Source organism: Podarcis vaucheri (assembly GCF_965113315.1).
Source record: "Podarcis vaucheri genome assembly, chromosome: 7".
In the NCBI taxonomy this organism is placed as follows: Eukaryota; Metazoa; Chordata; class Lepidosauria; order Squamata; family Lacertidae; genus Podarcis; species Podarcis vaucheri.
In genome coordinates, this window is record NC_138765.1 from 38938153 (window position 1) to 38953299 (window position 15147).

General features: G+C 45.7%; 1 protein-coding gene across 4 annotated transcripts; it reads right to left on the reverse strand.

The window, feature by feature from the left end:
• Positions 1–1419: 1419 nt before the first annotated feature.
• Positions 1420–14817, reverse strand: LOC309538177 (cell adhesion molecule 3-like). Of its 4 annotated transcripts, none has more exons than XM_082233498.1 (7): positions 14575–14817; positions 9898–10224; positions 8424–8744; positions 6693–6995; positions 5840–6043; positions 5263–5309; positions 1420–2846 (listed from the first exon to the last, which is right to left on the reverse strand). In XM_082233498.1, the coding sequence occupies exons 1-7, from the start codon at positions 14615–14617 to the stop codon at positions 2703–2705; spliced, it is 1389 nt and encodes a 462-aa protein (XP_082089624.1). In that variant the 5' UTR covers positions 14618–14817; the 3' UTR covers positions 1420–2702. The 4 variants fall into 4 exon arrangements, with proteins under 4 accessions (XP_082089624.1, XP_082089625.1, XP_082089626.1 ...); XM_082233499.1 differs by having other exon boundaries at positions 5840–6001; positions 14575–14804; XM_082233500.1 differs by lacking the exon at positions 6693–6995 and having other exon boundaries at positions 14575–14816.
• Positions 14818–15147: the final 330 nt, after the last annotated feature.

Below are 15147 nucleotides of genomic sequence, written 5' to 3' on the forward strand. Positions count from 1 at the left end.
GCCTCAGTTACCACCACTGGAGAGGCTTCCCTCCAAATGCAAATAGCAGCCTGTGAGAGGCAATTTTTACTGGCAGGGGGGCAGGGAGTTAAATTTTCCCAACTCACTCTCCACAGCTGCTCTATAACTAACAACAGTCATGCATAGTAATTGCATTCAAGCAATTAACATCACAGCAACATCGACCCTGAGTCTGCCTCTCGGCTGCAAATTATCATGCCCTTCTACTTGTCTGTATCATCGAACCAAATTTAAAGGTCCTTGGGTTGATGGCATTATGGGGGCATTGCGGTAGATGAAGAGTACAGGCAGGTTGCTTAAACCAGACAGAATAAAATCAGTCAGACCTGAGCAGCCAGACAGTGCAAAGGATGTGTGGCTCTGTGGCTTGATCAAGCTAGCTTCTAGGGCTGCATGTGTCATTCCTCTCCTCTTGTTTGAACAGCCAGGGCTGCACCAGGTTCACAGACCTTGAAAGAGCGCACTCAGCTGTGCAAGAGGGCTTCCTCCACTTTCCCTGTCTCACCCCCCTCCTTTCCTGCCAAGAAGGTTGATGGGTGAAGCATCTGTGCACACAATCTCAGCTACTCCAAATAAACTTGGATAGGTGGGGGTCATGGGATGCAGATTATCTATATTGGGGGGGGGTTCCAAAAGGAGGCAAAAAGGATCTCCTGGGCTGGGTGGTGCAATTGGGTGTAATTTCAGGCTATGGACTTGGTGGGGTTTTTTTTCTTTTTTTTGGGGGGGGGGGAATCTTAATAGGGTGCTACTTCAAATGTGTTGAGCCAGCCTTGTTACATTTGAAGACCCTGCTTCTCATTCTGCTCTGCAGGCCCTGGATGTCTGCCTCAAAACTCTGCCCTGAAGGCACCATGGTCTGGGGGAGGGGGGCAGGCGGGGTGTTGTCAAATATTTGAATACTCCCCTCTGGAAAATACTGTACAGTGGTACCTCAGGTTACATACGCTTCAGGTTACAGACTTCGCTAACCCAGAAATAGTACCTCGGGTTAAGAACTTTGCTTCAGGATGAGGACAGAAATCGTGCAGCGGCGGCGCAGCAGCAGCAGGAGGCCCCATTAGCTAAAGTGGTGCTTCAGGTTAAGAACAGTTTCAGGTTAAGAACAGACCTCTGGAATGAATTAAGTACTTAACCCGAGGTACCACTGTATGTACATTAAAAGACTGGATGACGCTGAAGCATACCCTGGCCTTGACACACTATGTGTGAGGAAGGGTCGCTGTTGGTTTTCTAACATGAGGAAGCAATGAAACGTGGTTTTCCCCAGCTGCAGTCTTCAGTGTTTACAGTCCTATGAATTCTGGGTAATGTACAGTTACTGTGGCATGAATCTGCACAATATATTGTGACAGCAGAAGGGCTTCTTCTGAACCAAGGTAAGACACTTAGGTGGCCGGCATTAATAAAACTGCAGCATTTAAACACTTTCATTGCAAATGAAGAGGACAGGGAGAGAACGGGACAAGTGGAGGCCACACAACTTGTATCCCAGCAGAGAAGCAACTGTGCCCCTTCTGAACCAAAGGAAAACATTTTCCAGTTTAGTTAGGTGCTAACGATCTGTAAAACAGCAATGTTTAAGTGTCCACAATATCTTTGCAAGGGAGGGAGATGGGGAGAGCACACCAGAACTTGGCCATGTCCATGACCTCTAGGCGGCAACACCCCATGTCTTTGTGGCCCTACTAGATCCAATAAGCGCCAGCTGCCACTGGCTGTACCACACAGTTGTCCATTGTCTGAATGTGTACTTCAGTGCATGGCTCTGGCAAATGAGAAGCAGAGAGCTGGTAGAATCGTACAAGTGTTGAATTAGAAGGCACCCCAAGGGCCATCGAGTCCAACCCTGGGCAATGCAAGAAATCATTGCTCCTCATTTGACATGACCCACAAATCCAAGCCTCTTCTAGCTGATAGCTCCCTGGCCTTGGGGATGGAAGCTCTTGAGAGGAAGAGGGGAAAGATTATATACGGAGAATTTCAGCCGAGATCTCCAGTTGCTTGACAAAGGCTCCTGTCGCACTCATTCATAACAGCATTGCAGCCACTTCTCTGCAACCAGAGCAGATGCACGGTTTCTCTCACACACCCAATTGTTACATTTGCTTGTGGCAGTTGCGGGAGTATGACCCATGCAATTGGCCCCCTCCCACATGGTAAATGTATTCACAAATCCACACGGCAGCCATGTGGGGAAGTGGCTTCTCAGCAGCTGCAGGTGGGAATGAAGGAAAGCCAGCAGCTCTTGGAAGCAAGTACATTCATTCCAAATGTTGGCTCTGGAGGACACCCAGCCAAGGGACCTCGCCCTAGTCAGTCACCCTCTATGCAGCAGCAACCACCACATGCTTCCTACACCTGCTCCTTTGGAAGGAGGGAGATGGCTGAGATGGCAAGGGTCAGTGATGGCGAAAGCCAATGATGGCTTCAGCAGCATCCCAAGAGGCAGACATCATGACCAAAGATTCAGGCTGCCCAGGAAAAGATGAGGAAGAAAGGTGGATGAGGGCGTCAGCAAATCTTCCAGAATGTGGGTCGTCAAGGCAACAGCTCCGTTGTTTCTGAAGGGACCAGGAACAGTGTCATAGGGAATGGGGCTTCAAGGGCTTTTGAAAGGCGGCTCATGCCTTGCTCCCATCCTGTTTCATTTCCTCTAGTGCAAGTGGCTGGTTTGGAGGCTAGATCTGGCTGTTGCCAGCTCTCTGTTTCGGTTTTGTTCGCACTTCCGCATAGATCACCCCAGCATCTGGCTCCACTTCCTTTTTGTTGAAACGAAGGCTGGCATAGGTCAACTCTTTCTGCCGGCTGCTTAAAGGAAGATGCTGTTAAGAGAAAGAGAGGGGACAGGGAACAGAAAGTTTGTTTCATTCTGTCTGTGGTGGTCTTGAAAGCATATTGTCTGCAGATGGCAAAAGAAGCTGCAGAAATAAATACCGTATTTTTTGCACCATAACACTCACTTTTTTCCTCCTAGAAAGTAAGGGGAAATGTTTGTGCGTGTTATGGAGGGAATGCCTACGGGTGGCATGCCTACGGATTTTCCTCCTCTAAAAACTACGTGCGTGTTATGGTCAGGTGCGTGTTATAGAGTGAAAAATACGGTATATACATCGGGAGCTTTGGAGCAGGCGAGAGGGGAAATGGATACAGTAAGCAAACTTCTGACAACCTGGTGCCCTCTGGATGTTGTTGGACTGCAACATCTGGAAGGTACCAGGTTGGCAAAGGTTGCCCTTCCTCAAAGAAATAGAAAGAGAAAATTTCACCATCCTGGGGAGGCATCACCACAACAGGTGTATCGCCGTTTTACTCCCCCTCTAATAGTGAATTCGTGTGATAAGTGCAAACAGAACTAGAATCAAAACCAGGTCACTAAGAAACAAGAGGGGATGGGAAAGGTATCAATCAGCATGTTTGGGGGAAACCCAAGGTTTGCAGAAATACATTTCGGGGTAATTTATCAACACCCTAAGGGATCTCCCTTAGGTGATAGATAGATATAGATATAGATATAGATATAGATATAGATATAGATATAGATATAGATATAGATATAGATATAGATATAGATATAGATATAGATAGATATAGATATAGATTTAAAAGACTTAACACAAATCACAGTCCAGTGATGACTAACCACAGTGGGTTTTGGGGTTTTTTAAAAAAATGTGTTGCCACTACTCATATCTTGATTAAAGTGCCATGGGTGACAACTTAAAATGACTGCCCTGGGCAGGAAAAAAAAGTGACAGTACTCCATAGCAGTGAGTAATGTCACCCAAAAAAAACCACTGACTAAAAATATTCAGTAGCTACAGAACACTGAATCTTAATTGAGAGAGAGAAATGAAAGGAGGGGGAATAGAAAGGTGAGTCTGAGGACAGCATGAATGGGCTGATGAGCTCTCTGCTGGAAGAAGGAGACCCAGCGGCCAGCCAGATGCCTGTGGGAAAACTGAAATCAGACCTTATTACCTCCAGCTCTGTAGGCAGCATAGGTGCCAACTCCCTGGGGCCCTGGGTGCCTGAGCACCCACAAAATTCCCCATGAAGGGGCCGGGCACCCACAAATTTCAGTGCCACGGCCAGTCACACTGCATGTCACCCATGGCCCCGGGCACCCATGGTTGCGGGGCCAAGTTGGCACTCCTGGTAGGCAGAGCAGTTATCATGGCTAGTAGTCATTGATAGCCATCTTTGTGGGAAATTAGTAGCCAAATCTAACAATGTGTATTCTTGCTAGTTAGCATGTGAAGGGGTTAAGACTATAGAGCTGTACTGCTGATAGGCAGATCCAGGCCATAAAAATGTATTGGTAATTGATAGAGAAGGCTCAGTGTGATGTCATTTCCCTGCCTCTCTTGAGTAGGAAGGAGCATAGAGTATTTCCTGTTCCTTTCTCTCCCTCCTTTTCTCTTTGACCAGCAATGGAAGCAAATGGATATCCAATTGCCCCGGTTGAGGCACATGCATGAGGCTGCTTTTACTGTAAATTCAGTATTTTGCCTGCATTTATTTTACTGCTGTTGCTGCTGAAAACAAATGTGTGACTATGAGTGAGTAACTCATATTTTAAACTTACTTCTCAGTCTGTTTTCTGATTCTTTGCTAAGTGGGGTAAGAAAGGGGTGCCAGCTTATTTTGCAACTGAATTTCAATAAAAGAAGGCTTCACAGCTTAATTAATTTTTCTTCTTCTACGGATGGGGCTGCATTTTAAACAAAGCAGTAAGCTGATCTCTTTCTATGTCCAACCCAACCATGTGAGCACCTAAATTGCAATTATTATGTCTTCTCCTACCTATTTAAACCATCCAGAGTTCCAGAGTTTAGCTATCTCCCAGTTGGGAAGTGATAGGATGGTAGGGAAATGCAGGAGTAAATAAAGATGAGCAGGGGTGAAACAGACTTGTCCGGGAGTGGGATGAACCCATTCTATTCCAACCAAACTCTAGAGTGGATAGCAACATGTGGAAAAGATCCTATGATCCCTTTTAGGGATGTTAGGCTGCCCTGCACAAGAAAGTGACACCTAGTGCTCCCCACTGTGAACAGAAGGCCATTTGGGCAGACAAGATGACACTCAGGGTGGACCAGAGTGGACATCCCAATGCACCAGATACCTCAGAGCAGGTGCGGGGAGAAGCTTAGAGTGGCCCCGGCAAAGCCTAGCACAGCCTGGGAATTTATAGGAGCAGGATATGTGTGTTCATTATGTAACAATAATCCCTCTTACCGTTCCTGCTTCTTTGGTTGAAGCAACTTCTGTCTCTGTTGTGCTTTCTGGAATGGAATGATGAAGAGAAATTTGAAAGTGGTTAAGCATTAAAGAATCCCAAGAGTGAATGAGTCAAAAACACATGTGATTGATGACACATTCCACAGAAATTCCTTGTTAACCATCCTGGGTGGAGATGGGCACTAATTTGCATTTCTGAGACTTCTGGGGGATGGCTGTAGTCAGTGCTTTTTTTCTAGGGGGAACCAGGGGTACGCATCCCCCTAAACATTTTGTGAATCTAAGTTTGGGTACTGTTCTTCATCACAAGATCTCAGGGCAGTTCACTCAATGAAGGACTCTATCTGTGGAACAATGTAACTCATGGTCATTTATTTTTTTCCTCCTCCCAAGCTATCCCTTTTTTGTGTTGTGTCTTTTAGAATTGCAGTTCTTCCCTATCACAGTTTGCAACACCTCCCTGGCATGCCCAGGGAAGCATTTGCAAATGCACATTGTGGGAGCTAATCCGTTTACCTCCCATAAGACCTCTCCAAGGTGCTTGGCTTAGATCTGTCAGGGGAGAGAGCCTTACCTTTAGCCCTCTTCTTGTATCTCCATGCTAAGACACTGAGCAGCAATAAGAGGAGGAGGATTCCTGTTGCAGCTCCAGCTCCAGCTCCAATTCCGGCTCCAATTCCAGGTCCAATTCCAGCTGCAGGACTTCCACTATCAGTTTCTGGCTGCTCGTCACGTTCTGGTTTAAAAGGAATAGGAAAAGGAAGACCCCCTTGGTGGTCTGTGGAATGAAACAGGCAGGCAAGATTCTGCTGCTGCACAGGGCTTCATTTGAGGGTATGGCTGACACCCCAAACTTTTGCTCATGCCCAGGTTCCAATTTCAAGAAAATTAGCATGGATATAGGGCCAGTGGGTAGTGAATCATCAAGTTGTTTTGATAACTGGTCATTAAGTTGTTTTGTATTTTATGGCTTTGCTAGCCACTTTGAGACTTGTGGGAAATGATGGAGGTTTTATACCTAGAAAGTGGAAATGGGAGCAGTGGAGACACATTCACTGTCCCTCAGTCTTTCAAAACATCCATAAACTCATCAGCGATAACAGAGCTGAGTCCCCAGAAACAGCTATTTATTTGTTATGTATGAAACTGAAAATAGAACTTGCAACCTGCTGAGAAATGTTCTCTGCTCCCTCACAACAGTGGGGACTTTGAGCAAGAAGAGGGAGGGCAGAGGATGGAGCAATTGGAAGCTCTTAACATCTGGTTTGGGTCAAAAGTGACCCAGAATTTCTATCTTTCTACAACTGGAAAATTCCCTTTTCATTTTCTTTTATACCCCTGTACATTACACACCTATCAGTTCCAAACACCTTTGCATCTCATTCCCTGTAGAAAGGAAATCAGGGGGAAAAAATGATTCTGTTTACCAGAGATTGTCACCATGGTCCCATTTCCTCGGCCATTACTACCGACAGCACATCGGTACATTCCAGAGTCATTCCTTTGGACACTGGGCAGAATGAGAGAAGCCAGGCCTGTGGTTGTGCTCAGAGTCCTGCCTGCACCTGTCACCTCCTCCTCATGTCCATCAGTGCTATTTTTATACCAGGTGACACTGTACGGGAGGAGTCGCACATTCTTGGCAACTGCAATGCTACAGTTTATAATGAGTGTTTGCCCTTCCATTCCTTGGATGAAAGCAGGTGACTGGATAACTGACAGATTAGCCGCTGTGGAAAGAGCAGAAAAAGCATTTGACAACTTCAGTGTGCAACCTTCAAATTGCCAGAGGAGATAAAGTCTGCATCTGTGAGACTGGGCAAATAATGCCAGATTTTGTGGCTTTGAGTTAAATACGCAGCCATGGAACTTGTGCATGAACGATTGACTTCTTTGAAGTTTGCGTTCTTGGCTTTTCTCTGGATCTTTGTTAGGCTGAGTACTGAGGGTGCCAAATGGCTTTAGGAGCGGCTGTGAATGCAGCCTTCAGTGTGGGACAGGGAACAGCCCTCCAGTTGTTTAGGACTACAATTTCCATCATCCCCAGCTAGCACGGCTGCATAGCGTTGGAGCTGATGGGAGTACAGTTGCGCAGGCTGGGGTTCCTGAGAGTTGTTGTCCAAACCATAATGAAGGTCAGCAGGTAGACAAATGGAGATTGAACCTGTTGGAGTGCTATTGCTGAAGTCTGAAGCTACATGAGGCAGACAGAGAGAGATTCAGATCTGTTTCATCACAACTGAATGCAAACCACATTTGCACTTCCCCCAAATATATACAAACCCAAATGCAGCTACATGTTGAAATTCACACAACCCCAAATTTGGCAAAGCAGTGCTCTAGCAATATAGTGTCTACAAAAATGTGAACATTAAGGGGGAAGTGTATACAAAGATGCATATATGTGTGAAAATAGCATACAAAAACTCATTAGGATAAATTGGCACTAAAATGCTGACAATTTTCGTGAGGACTTTAAAAAAAAAAGTAAACTTGTGTGAAGATGTGGTGAACTGAACTAAAGACTGAAAAAATGAGACACCGAAAGAAACTGAAATTGAGGGATCCTCCTGCCTTTAGCACAGAGCAGAGGATTTGATGGCCTGTGGTGGACCAAGGAAGATCCAGTCTGTGCCTGATGACTGAGAAGTGTCAGCCTGCCAAACATAGGGTGGAGCTAAAAGCAAACACTCTATGGTCCACATGCTGAATTTAAAGCACATGGGTGTCCACCGCCGCCCCCAGAACCTTGGGAAGTGTAGTTTGTTAAGGGTGCTGGGAATTGTAGTTGTGCAAGAGGTAAACTACAATTTCCATTATTCTTTGGGGAAAGTCATGTGCTTTAAATGCACAGTGTGGCTGTGACCTATATGCTTCCCCCTTAAATCTGGACATTTACCCTGTGATTTTAATTTTTTCCCAGGAGACCATGTGAAAGGGATTGAATGACTGAAAAATTGTGTCAGCTTCTGACAGCTCAGGCTGTAAAAGGTTTCCTACCTCTGCATTATGGAGCAGAAATACAGACCTGGGTCTTGGAGGGACCTACAAGGACCTCTGAGATGCTTCAAATGGAGAGTTACTATCCTCTGGGGTGCATTCTTATAACCTTCTCTGCTCATTGCTTAATAACCAGATAGAAAGTTCCCAGCACTTACTTGTGATGACAACATGAGATGCAATTCCTGATGATTTTGTTTGATTTCTTGGTTCTCTCCCAACGTTACAGACGTACAACCCTGAATCGCTCACAGTAGCATTTGTGAGGGTGAGAGAAGCAAATCCTGCTGTCAGGTTCTGAGTGATCCTGTACGAGTCTGTCTTGTTAGCCTGCTCAACCGCAAGCTCATCTTTGTCCCAACTGACATACATGCTGCTGTTCCTGCCGACTGTCCTGAAGCGACACTCGATGGTGACATCCGCCCCTTCCACTTCATGGATGGGTCCAGAAGTCTGGTTCACCTCAAAGTCGGTAATTTCTGCATGAAAGAGATGTCACAATCTAGACCCCTACTGAAAGCATTGGACACTGAGAAGGTAGCTAGAGTGGAAGAAGAGGGATTGACGCATTCAGAAAAAGCACCTTGGACAGTCCTAGGACTGGACTGCTTTGAGGAAGAGATGGATATGTGTGTGTGTGTGTGTGTGTGTGTGTGTGTGTGTGTGTGTTTAATTAATTATCTTTTTAATTAAGATAAAACAACTATGTACAGTCAGAGAATCATCTCTGGATACTCCAAAGAACTCTGCCAAACTATATATGCTAGAATCATCACAATCTTAACAAACACAACATTATACATAATAACCTCCATTGCTTGGATTATTGCCCACAATTAAAAAGATATATTGCATCAGCAGCAGTCCTAGTCTGCAGAATTTATATACAAAGGCAGGAGGGGAAAATAAAAATAAAATATGTGCTTCAAGAATGCCAAACTGTGCTGTAGACCATAGGCACCATTCTGCTATATGTATCATTGTTTGTATGATCCATAAAGTTGCCTCAGATTGCATAAAAGTTATCATAGTTCCTCTAACCTCTTGCTGTCTTCAATTTCCATGTCAGTTTTTTCAATAATGCTACGTGCCATAAGAGAGGCAATGGGAGAAAAGGGGCCTCTGCATCAGCTCTGCTGAAAACTGGCAACTTTTGACTGCTTTTCTCATTTTAAATAATCTCAGTAAACAAGTTTATGGACCACAGTGCAGCACAAAATGATCAAAGCAGTGAGCACAGCAAAAACAGGATAAAACACAGGCATACGAGCTCTAAGAAAAATAAAATGAATTGATGAGAATGGGTATCAGATGAGTGAAAGTGTGGCAAGGCTTTTTACTCACATGGCGCCCCCTCAAATGTAATGTGTGAAGGACGCTTTCATTTTGCACATTTCAAAGAAAAATGGACCCCACTGATCAGTTACTGGAATATTCCCGGTGCTCCCATTAGACTAGAGAGGCACTGATTTTTATCTAAACTATTGTCTTACTTTGGAAAGCTAAAGTTGGTTTTCTGAAAAGTGTTGAGCAGCCTCAAATCCCCACAAACATTCTCCAATCCACAAACTATACAAGTGGACTGAAGCTACCCTGTTAAAACAGATTTTGGAAAGAAATTCAAGTATTTACCAATGATGGTCACTTTTGTCCCATTATTGAGAGGTTGAAAAGCTGCATCGATGACAACGTTACACAGATAAGTTCCAGCATCCTTCAAATCCACAGATTTCAAAGTGAAATTACTTAATTTGTCTTCTAGATGTGTAGATATGTGAACTAGGTTTGAGTTAAGCAATTCCACCTGTTCATTGCCTTTAACTTTATACCATTTAATAGACCATTTGGTGCTGTCTCCAGTGAACCTGCACTGCATATTCAGTGTTGATCCTTCCTCCACAGTCACAGTGTCAGGTGTTTGACTCACTGAAGAATCTGGAGTAGCATTCATAATAGACCCTAAAATGGCAAGGAGAAAAACGGTGTAACAATATGAAAGATTAACCTAAAAGCACAATATCTATCATTGAGCCACAAACTTCCCAATGCAATTGCATCCTGAAAATTGCATGCATGCAACTGCAAAGTGCATGTATGCATTCTGCATATTTGCAAGGAACACAAGTCTGTCTCTCTCCTGAGACATGTTCCCCTCTGCTTTGATCTTCTTGCAACAGCACATGGTTGGGCTAAATTTAAAATTTAAAATTGCAAACAGTTAAAACAAAATACCATCACAGGAATAGGGCGGTTCCTGAAATACACCTTCCAACTCTATGAGCCTATGAATACTGGAAATGGGCTGCTGAGGGGAAGGTCCTTAAAGCAGTGTTTCCCAACCGGTGTTCCGCGGCACACTAGTGTGCCGTGGAACGTTGCCTTGTGTTCCGTGGGAGGGAGGCGGGCGAGTCGGGCGGCGAGAGGCGGGGCGGCGGCGGCATCTCCTGCTGGATGCAAATCCAAACATGGCGGGCGCCTCCCTCGCTCCTTTGTAGGCGGACCATCGAGAGAGAAAGAAAAGGAGGCGAAAGAGCGAGAGAAGGCGCCTGCGCGGAAAGAGGAGCGAGCAGTGCGCCTGCGCGCCGCGGCGCCCGAGTGCAGTGAAATTCCGTGAAGAGGGGAGGGGGGGCTGGAAAAGAGAGAAAGGAAAGATTTTTCATTTTTTAAAAAAAAAAAAAAAGGAAGAGGGAAAGAAGAGAAAAAGCGGCAGAAGCTGAGGGGAAGGTTTCCGTGAGGGAGAGAGAGAGAGAAACGCAGGGCTGGCGGGACCCCTCCTCTTCCGCCACGCGTCGCCCGCCACCGCCTCAGAATCTCCTCAGGAGCGGCAGCGGCTGCTCCCCCTCGCCCCCTTCCTCCCCCCCAGCCCCCTCCCAACCCCCGGACGAGGGACGCGAGGCGGTGCCGCTGAGAGGACGGGAAGGCCCCCGGCGGCGGGGTCGGCTCGAGCAAGGAGGGGCGAGCGCTAGCCGGCTGGCTCTAGCCCGGCAAGTGGAGGAGGAGGAGGAGGAGCACGCCGTCGCTTCCACAGCGGCCGCCCCACACTCCCCTCCCCGGGCACCGGCGGGGAGAATGACGGAGCTCCAGTCCGCCCTGCTACTGCGGAGACAGCTGGCAGGTCGGTCCGTCCGTCGGTCGGGGCAAAACACACCACAGCGCAGGCAGAGGCAGGCAGGCCCGTCTCTCCCTGCCCCCCCTCGGACCTGGCCGGCCTGGGGTTTGCACCCCAAACATTCATGTCCACCCCAGCTACACAAGCCACAACTTGCTCTCAGTTCGATCTTTCAAATAACTCACCTATCATTCACATAAAGAACCTAGTCTATCCTCAAACGTCAGAATGTACCTCCTCTCTAGCTTCCCCCACTTCATCTAGGCACTTTCAGCCCTTACTTAACCCTCCCCAGCCTGCTTACTCTTCCTTCATTTGCTATAAAAACTAAATACAGAGAGAGACTGAGAGCTGTTGACGAAGAGCTACGTGTGTGTCTTTCTTCGATTCCAGCCAGAATATCAGCTTTGTGTTCAGCCAAACAGGCCCAGGTTGCGCACTGAATAAAGTATTTTATAATTTTTCATATTTCTGTTTACTTACTATTTCATAATAAAGTAATTATAAAATACTTTCTTTGTGTTTATTTGATTCCTATTAAAGAGAGTTACTTTATATATAGTCAATATAGGCACAGAGTTAATTTTTTAAACATTTTCTAATGGTGGTGTGCCTCGAGATTTTTTTCATGAAACAAGTGTGCCTTTGCCCAAAAAAGGTTGGGAAACACTGCCTTAAAGTAATGGAAAGCGGCAAGATAAGGTTGGAGACAAATGAGAGGTCCCTACTTTCCACATTAGGGTTCACTAATGGAATCTGTGATTATTCCTTCCCACCTCATTTTAGCAAGATTTGTATTTTTAAGGGAAGTTTTCTTGCCTTTTATAGCTGCCTTGGCTAGGCTCATTAGCCACAATGGCATGTTTTTTGACACTATATACATTTAAGCTCAGCTTCTATAATTCTAGTTTGAAATAACCTCCAACCACCCTGAAGAGATCTGACTTTTCCAACTCCCTTCTAATGACTTCCTTGAAATTTGTTGAGATTTTTCAGCATTTGCTCTTGTGAAATAAACATGACCTTGCTGAACTTCCTGAGGAACCTGCCACATGCAGAATTGGTTAACATGAAGAGAACTGTGGCCACTGGTCCCGAAAGGTCAAAATGACTTACAACTTTCACAGGATCCTGGACACCGCTCAAGATTAGGTACATTTTTTGTGTGGGTTTTTTTCCCCCACTGGGGAGATACCACAGGGGGGAGAGTTTGGTTTATTGGATCTGGCTTGTGACAAAGAGCGTGTTACAGGCACACATGACAGGAATGAAGAAGAATGGACAAAGGGCAGGCTGATCAACTTTCAACATAAAACAGGACAGGGGATTAGGTACAAAGTTGTACCTGATTAAGAAGAATGGGGTGGGCAGAATGTCCTTGGCCAATCACTGTCTGGTTTGCAGTACAATGGAAATGATTCCCATCCAGTCATTTGCTGAGCATTCAGCTCTATGGATGAACACAGTGTGTGGAGCCAGATATACTGGCCTCGGTCCAGTATATCTGAAGGAGCTTCTCCACCCCCATCGTTCTGCCCAGACACTGAGGTCCAGCACCGAGGGCCTTCTGGTGGTTCCCTCACTGCGAGAAGCCAAGCTACAGGGAACCAGGCAGAGGGCCTTCTCGGTAGTGGCGCCCTCCCTATGGAACGCCCTCCCATCAGATGTCAAAGAGAACAACAGCTGCCAGACTTTTAGAAGACATCTGAAGGCAGCCCTGTTTAGGGATGCTTTTAATGTTTGATGTATTACGGTATTTTAATATTTTTTGGGAAGCCGCCCAGAGTGGCTGGGGAAGCCCAGCCAGATGGGCGGAGGATAAATAATAAATTATTATTATTATGTTCAAAAAATCTGTCATTACTATGCATATGACTGTTCCCCCCCCCTATTTTTTTATTCTATTATCTATTTATGTAAAATATTTATTAACCCCGCCCCCTCCCCCAGCTCCCTTCACTAAAAACTCCAGGTCAGTGAACAAAAGTGTCAGAGGCACCAACTTGCGCCGAAGATTCTCCATCTCCTTCATTTTGTGGGCTTGCTTAACAGCCCAGGCCACACTGTCCTGGGCAGCTGGAGCTCTGGAAAGCCCTCCCCCAGAGGCTGCACAGGACAAATGGGCTGGTTTCTGCTATGCCAAGAAGGCACTCTTTCCAATTGCTTATGGACTCCTCTAGAATCATTCCAAAATGTTGCCCACACATTCTGTGTGGGAAATGTCTCTCGGAAAAAGAAACTTGCCCATATGCAATAAAAGCCGTCTTGTGTACTTTTGTACTGCTGTTTCTACTACTAATGTCACAAATGGCAGTAAGTTTTTGACCTGCTAGAGCAGCCTTTCTCAACCTTGGGCCCCCAAGGGCTGTTGGACTACAACTCCCATCATCCATAGCTAGCAGGAGAAGCAGTCAGGGATGGTGAGAGCAGTAGTCCAACAACTTCTGGGAACCCAAGGATGGGAACAGCTGAGCTAGAGACTCTCATGGCCTACACCATATCTGTCTCCCTACCTGTCTATCTATTTTATTCCATTTCCTCCAAGGACCTCAAGGTGGCATAGCCAGTTCTCCCTCATTTTATCCTCACAAACATGTTAGGCTGACAGGCAGCGACAGGCCTAAGGCGAGTTCCGGTGGGCTTCATGACCAAGTGGTGATTAAAACTCTGGTCTCCCAGGTTCTAGTCTGACATTTTAATCACTATACCACCCCGACTCTAATCTATCAAGCTATCTATCTAAGAAGTCTTGTACCTGGCATTGCCAACAACACAGGAGTCACTGTAGCACCATTTTTTCATGAGCCACAAAGGCAATGTGAATATCCACTCTGCAAGCCAGTTGGCAGAATGAGAATGAGAATGAGGAGATGGTCTGAACCCAGCCTGTTCCCTTTCAGGTTGTAGGGACAGGAATCATATTTCTGCCTCTGGAAAAGTTAGCAGGTCTGAGAGGGAATATTCAGCATCGTTTTCTGCTTCTAGCTTGCTACAGACAGGGTTTTATATGAATATATATTTACATGGAGGTAGCATCCACCACTATATTCCCCCCCCCCATTACGATATGAAGAAAGCACAGCCCAGAATTCTACAACCTCAGTCTACTGCATCTTATTCTGCATAATGTGCCAATAGGCTGTTAGAGGACCCGGGTTTTCTGAAAGCAGGAAAAGACATCTCTTGGAAAGGAAACTCACCCACATGCAGGAAAAGCAAAAACAGCAAGCATGGCAGCCACATTTTGCCCTGTTGGAGACTCCTCTTCTTGCAATCTATCTTTCCAAGCGGAGATCCAACTGCTAACTCCACAATGCCAGGAATCCACCATGTGTAGTTGGCCGGTGGTGATTTCCTCTCAGTCAGACCCACCCTGTAGGGAAAGAGAGGCTGCTGGATTGCTGAATAACCTCTTTCTACTGCACCACTCCCACCCTCTGAACATAGTTCCTCTTTATTCTCTCTCTCTTTCGCTTTCTCCGTCTCCATTCCATCCATTTTGCAAACTGGTATCTGTTCCCTTTTACATTTGCCATTTGTTCAGCTTCAGGAACAAGAGGAACACAGAGGAGACATGTTTAATAATAATAATAATAATAATAATAATACCTTTATTGTCAATGTACAACCTGTGTACAACTTCCTTAGGGAAGTTTTTAATGTTTGATGTTTTGTTGTGTTTTTAATATTCTGTTGGGAGCCGCCCAGAGTGGCTGGGGAAACCAAGCCAGATGGGCAGGGTATAAATAATTTTGTTGTTGTTGTTGTTGTTA